Here is a 5,604-nt window from a genome sequence, read left to right as displayed (position 1 = left end):
CTATTTCCGTAAATATTTAATGTTCCTTTTATTTCTTATTCTGATCATTGTTTATTCTTGATTGTCACATTTCTAATTATCTCGAGTCTTAGTTCTTTGTTGTAGTTTTTGGTTATTCTCTTGCTGTTTTCTTGGCCTTCCCCGGGTGCCCTTCTACACCGGTTTTGTATCATTACTGTTTAAATATGTCCTGATTTACTTTGGCACTCTTTTGTCATTTGTGCTTTGTATTAACTTGTACTTCCCTGCTGTGGTCCCCACCCATTTCTGTTTCCTACATTGTCTCTTTAGCTTTTCTAATGATTATCTCATTGTGTATTCCAATTGTCCATCTTGGTTAGGAAGGTTCCTAAATGATAGAAGTGATCTGGAAGCATCTGCATGATGGCCATAATAAGGTTTGTTCTGATCTTCAAATAAAGAAAGGAGCTTCAATGCTTCCTTTATCACTGGACCATTCTTTACCATTCTTTACAAAATGGGCGGAGAAAACACTGTCCCATAATTCATTGCGTCAGATCATTCAATCATTCATAAAAAAAACTGATGAAATAAACAAAGTGGCGCAGATCATGTAAATGTTCATTATAACTTCGGATGGGAATTGAGAACCAGTTCCTGTAGAGAACTTCTGGAACTCCTACTAACTACTATACAACAGGCCAGTTCCTTGGAATTGTTAGTCTGCTTTACTATCGATTGTGCTCCAGTTGTACTTGCCCTACAATCAGCTAATTTCACTGTGTGTGTCAGAGGAAGGCAATCGGGGCGTTATCTACAGCATGGATATGGACATCACTTTGAATTTGATTACAGAAGGATGCGGGCATGATGGTAAAGTGGAAACTGCATCCAGGACAGAATAAATGCTTCATGCTGCAAACACAATTTCAGCTCTCTGCAAGCATCTGCACAGCTAGCATGCTAACGCTAAGCTACAGTGACGTTAAAGCTGAATGAATGCTAACCCCAGTCCAGCAGCCAGAACCTGAACTTCAACAGGTAAGAAACGGATGGGCTGCAGGCTTCACTTCTACCTGTCCATTTTTCTAAAGTAGACTCACCTGGTGTTTGCTTTTAAGTCTCTTTGTGCTGGTTTTCATCTTTGCCTCTGTGTCATCCGTTTTATCAGTTAAAGAGAAAGAGCATATGTGTGTCGTCATTAGGATGGGGTTTGTGTTGGTTTGTGGCCTGGAGCCTAGGTGTATACATTATATACTATAATATGGTTATTATACTATATTCTCAGAAATGTTCTGTGTGAAATATGTGATATATTTACTTTTTTTGAGTAACAACCCAACACTGGTCACAACAGAGTGGGGAAAAATCTCCAACAGGCACAAACATTTGATCGCACAGTATGCAATCAGTTTTCATGAATACAGTGTCTTTGATATGATTAGAGATGATGGTGAATCTCAACACTGAGCCACTTAGAACACAATAAGGAAACAAATCAATAAGTAATATTGATAACTGAATCAGAATTGCTAAATTCTTATTATTTCCCGTCCCTAATTACAACTGCCTTCTGGGTTTCATGCCACAACATGATGATATATTTTTATATTTTTAACACCAGCCTGCGAAACAACAGCTGAACTGCTGTAATAAAAACAACTCTTTTTTGAGTTATTCCTGCATGAAGGACATAGATTTGTATAAGCTCTCTAAAGACTATATTACCTGATCAAAGTGTGTGTACATTATTGTCTTTTGCTGTAATGCAGCGTTTATAATGATCATAAATACATTTTTACTTCAGGTGAGCTGGGATAAGTGATGGATGGAGGAAATTTTACTGCCGTCACAGAAGTCCTAAACAGGTAGGCAGAAAGGAGTTCTGCTGGATCACAGCAGGTATATAGGGCTTTGGAGCGTGATGTCACGGGGGGTGGGCGTGGAAAGGATTTTGGCCCGATCCGCCATTTTGGGGGTCTAGCGCAAGTGAAAAGGGAGCGAAGTCACACACAACAGCCATGGTTCGTATTTGCTGTGTGGTCGGCTGCAATGTTCGATCACACGACCGGCAAGAGAATAAGGTTGAAAATGGTTTATCTTTTCATTCTTTCCCAACCTGGAAGCAACATGAGCAGCTCGTGTATTGATGTTACCAAACGAAGGCGTCTAGCCTGGATAGCAGCTGTGAGACGAGCTGACGTGCAGTTCTCTTCCATCTCCAAATATCTGTTGGTGCTCCTGACATTTTCATTCCGGTAAGTTCTAAATATGTTCATATCACTCTTTATAGCCTACACTGAAAAAAGAAAATAGTTGAACCAACTTAATTGAATTATTTCAATTGGTAACACCAAATTTAATTAAGTTCTTTGAAATGAAGTTAATACATTAGATTAACACAACTGATTTAAGTTAGATGTACTTAATAAATTAATTGTTGTCAAATAAACATTTTGCATTAATCCAACTTAAAATTAAGACATTTCAACTTAAAGTTTTCAGTTTTTCCAACCCAATAATTTGCATAACCCAAAAGTAAAATATTGCTCTTTGCTAACCTAATAATGTGGTTTAGTGTAAATTGCTTTTTGTAGTGACTCTAAAATGAAATTTTAGTTTGTTTAATAAAGTTTAAATCAAAATTTTAAGTTGGCTGAAAATATTTTTCAAAAATTCAAAATCCAATGTTTTTTTTGTTAAATGCTTTATTGTATAAATGTAATAAAGTATTACCTTTATGGCAACCAACACAGCTTTTGGTCAAACACATTACACATTTGTCCTTTTTAAAACACATATGCACAAAATGCAAGTAACGCTTAGTAGGACCACAAAGTTGTCATCAAAGTGTAAAGTGCAACACAGTATTACACAAATATCAATCTCAACACATATAGTGTCAACTATGAAAAAGTGCCCCAAGAGTATACAGAAACTTCTCTTCAGCTATAGCCAATGAATAAATATCTGAACAGTGTAGCTGACCAATGGGGATGAAAAAATATAAACACTCCTTTAGAGTTTTAGAATGTCACAACAGTTTGTTGTATAACTGAGCACATCAAACCTGAAATGCAACCTTTCCCTTGAAACGAAGGCAAATATGTCTGAAAAAAAAATTAAAAAATAAATAAAAATACCATACAAAGTATGTATAAAAGCACATTAAATTGGGGTTTGAGGTCTCTTGCAGCATAAAAAAGGCCCAACATCCAAAAGAGACTACATATTTTACATGCTATATGTCCAAACACAGTTGTTCCTTCGCATTATGGCACAAGGCCATTTGTTGGTCATTGTTCTGTGCCATTACTGGGAGCTTTGAAGTTTGATATACAGATTTTGGACTTTGGGGGACATCTTGTGCTGATCAAGCTGCATGAAGATTTTTTGGAGCACTTCAAAAGTGAAGCGAAAGGGTTTTGGATAAGCTAGGTTGAGTGCATAGATCAAACCTAGAAGCAGGGCACAAGCTGAGGCAACCGAAATTAGTTCATGCAACACTTCCACATCCTCAATGACAATGCCAATGTCTTCAGGTGGCTCCTGCAGTCCCTCCCCCTCCTTCCGAATCACATACACTGCCATGGTGACCTCCTCCAGGTCCCTCTGAACATCATCTGCTCCACAGTCCTACAGAGGGGTACAAGACACAAACACAAATCATCATTAGCCTCACTTCTTACTGTGATTAAGTGTTTGGGTGATGTACCAATATGTGTTATGTGCTGGGCTATTTCTTGGCTGGGTGTCATCACACACCAGAAACAGCAGAGAGAGGTGTATCAATCTGACTCTAATCAAATTGTAAGCAAGAAAGATAAGATTTCCCAACATGTCAAACTATTCCTTTGAACTTAAATAATCAAGTAAGCCCGTCTTACTTAAAACAAAGTCAATCCGATATGTAATGTGTTGTTGCTGGGAATTACATAATGTCCAATATGGTCATGATAATAAATACATGTCAGCAATCCAACTATGGTTCACGTGTTATGTTTGTTCTAACAGTTAACTTTTTTTGTGTCCCTTTGACAAGATGTGCTGACAAACTGTTGAAACTTACAAGGTATTCCTTGATCAGGCCATCTGCATCTTCTCCCAGGAAGATGGTGAGGGCTTTCAGCACACATTCCCTCCGATGATTAATGTCCACAGTCTAGAACAACAAATGTTGATTAATTTTAAACTCTAAATTTCATAAGACAGACATCCTTACTCTTATTGCTTAACTTACATGTACTTTATTTAAAAACAGTAATTCACAAGCCCAGAGATTCATTACAGAAAGAAAAGGGGATGAGTTCAGTGGTGTATTTTTTGAGTCGCTAAAAACATTCATGCATATTAAAGCCATGATTAGCATTGGCCTGCCCATATTGTATTTATGAAGGATTCAGATATATTTTGACAGCCCTCTTAGTTACGAAGTATCTTGTTTGATGGTACAGATTTACCTGGTCCAATGTGTCCATGATGTTCGCAATCTTTTGGCGTGTTGCTCCTCCTTTGGCACGTATGACTTTGATCAGCTGACTTGAGTGCATGTCTAACTGGGCCATGAACTTCCACTCAAGAGGAACAGCCATGAGCCTCTGGAACTCTGTATTTATCTAAAAACAAAAACACAAATGACACTAGATATTGTATTATGGAACAAAATGCTGAAACTGATTGTATGCCAAAATGTCTATATCCCAAAAAGTATAACATATATGGGAATTCAAAATGTAAATTCTTTCATTAAGTTCAGTGTTATAAAATCTCAACCACATCAAGTTATGACCGATTCATGAAAGTTAACTGCAATAAATCCCGAAGCATACAGACTTCGATCACTTCAGTTCCATTCTTACCTCTTTCTGTGTGAAGAGTGCAGGCCATCTGTCCTTCAGTTCCTGAATGCTTGGTTCTTGGTTTACCACCTCATGTCGTCTGTAGGCAAACGTGTTAGCCATTTTGTCTGCGATGACCCTTTCATTGTCCCTTATCCCGATCTCTGTCAGAAGTTCTAGTCTCACTTTTTCCATGCTGTCCAGAGTCTCACCAGTAGGAAAGGATGGATAAAAGTTAGCTTCAGAACGTTTTGGCTTCTTCACTTTTTTAGCAGGGAAAGCATCTGTAGTAGCTTTAGATTTCAGTGAGTTTACACACAGCTCTGGACACCCCTGTAATTTGAGCTGGGTCCTGTAGTTTGCCATTTTGTACTTCAGTCGTTGTTTCCAACCGTAGCAGCCATTGAATGATCCAGGTTCTTTCAAACATGGGTGCTTTTTGATAAGGGCCTCTGCAGCTGCGCAGAAATGTGCATCCTCTGGATAGGCCTTGTAACGGTAAATTTCTTCTGCAACTCTTTTCAGGATATCATACAGCATTCGGGTGCTTAAAGTCAACATTTTTTGGCTCACACGGTACTCAGTATTCCCCCTCTCTAGCTGTAGCTCTGTGTCATATGAAAATTGGGGAATTGCAAAATCTTCTGGCCACTGTTGTGTTCGAGATGACATAGATTCAGGGGATGAGAGGATAATTGTGTCATTTGATGCCACCGAAATACCGTCATCAGACTCAAATGAAAGAGACAGAGATGAAGTGGACTGATCGGCACTGATCAAAGGTGGATTTGTTTGCTGGTGGATC

At 38.3% G+C, this 5,604-nt stretch overlaps 1 protein-coding gene across 1 annotated transcript; it reads right to left on the bottom strand.

Annotated features, from left to right (window-relative positions):
• Positions 1 to 3,273: 3,273 nt before the first annotated feature.
• Positions 3,274 to 5,340, bottom strand: LOC146658382 (uncharacterized). Its single transcript, XM_085424116.1, has 4 exons — positions 4,821 to 5,340; positions 4,422 to 4,577; positions 4,031 to 4,123; positions 3,274 to 3,597 (listed from the first exon to the last, which is right to left on the bottom strand). Exons 1-4 carry the CDS (start codon positions 5,337 to 5,339, stop codon positions 3,274 to 3,276), a joined length of 1,092 nt encoding a protein of 363 aa, XP_085280242.1. The 5' UTR covers position 5,340.
• Between the last annotated feature and the right edge of the window lie 264 nt (positions 5,341 to 5,604).

The sequence above is a fragment of the Rhamphochromis longiceps genome, linkage group LG11, assembly GCF_057381845.1.
Source record: "Rhamphochromis longiceps isolate RC_006_pf linkage group LG11, R_longiceps_female_GT1.1, whole genome shotgun sequence".
Taxonomy (NCBI): domain Eukaryota; kingdom Metazoa; phylum Chordata; class Actinopteri; order Cichliformes; family Cichlidae; genus Rhamphochromis; species Rhamphochromis longiceps.
Note: the sequence above shows the minus strand (reverse complement) of the source record. Positions and strands in the feature narration are given on the sequence as shown.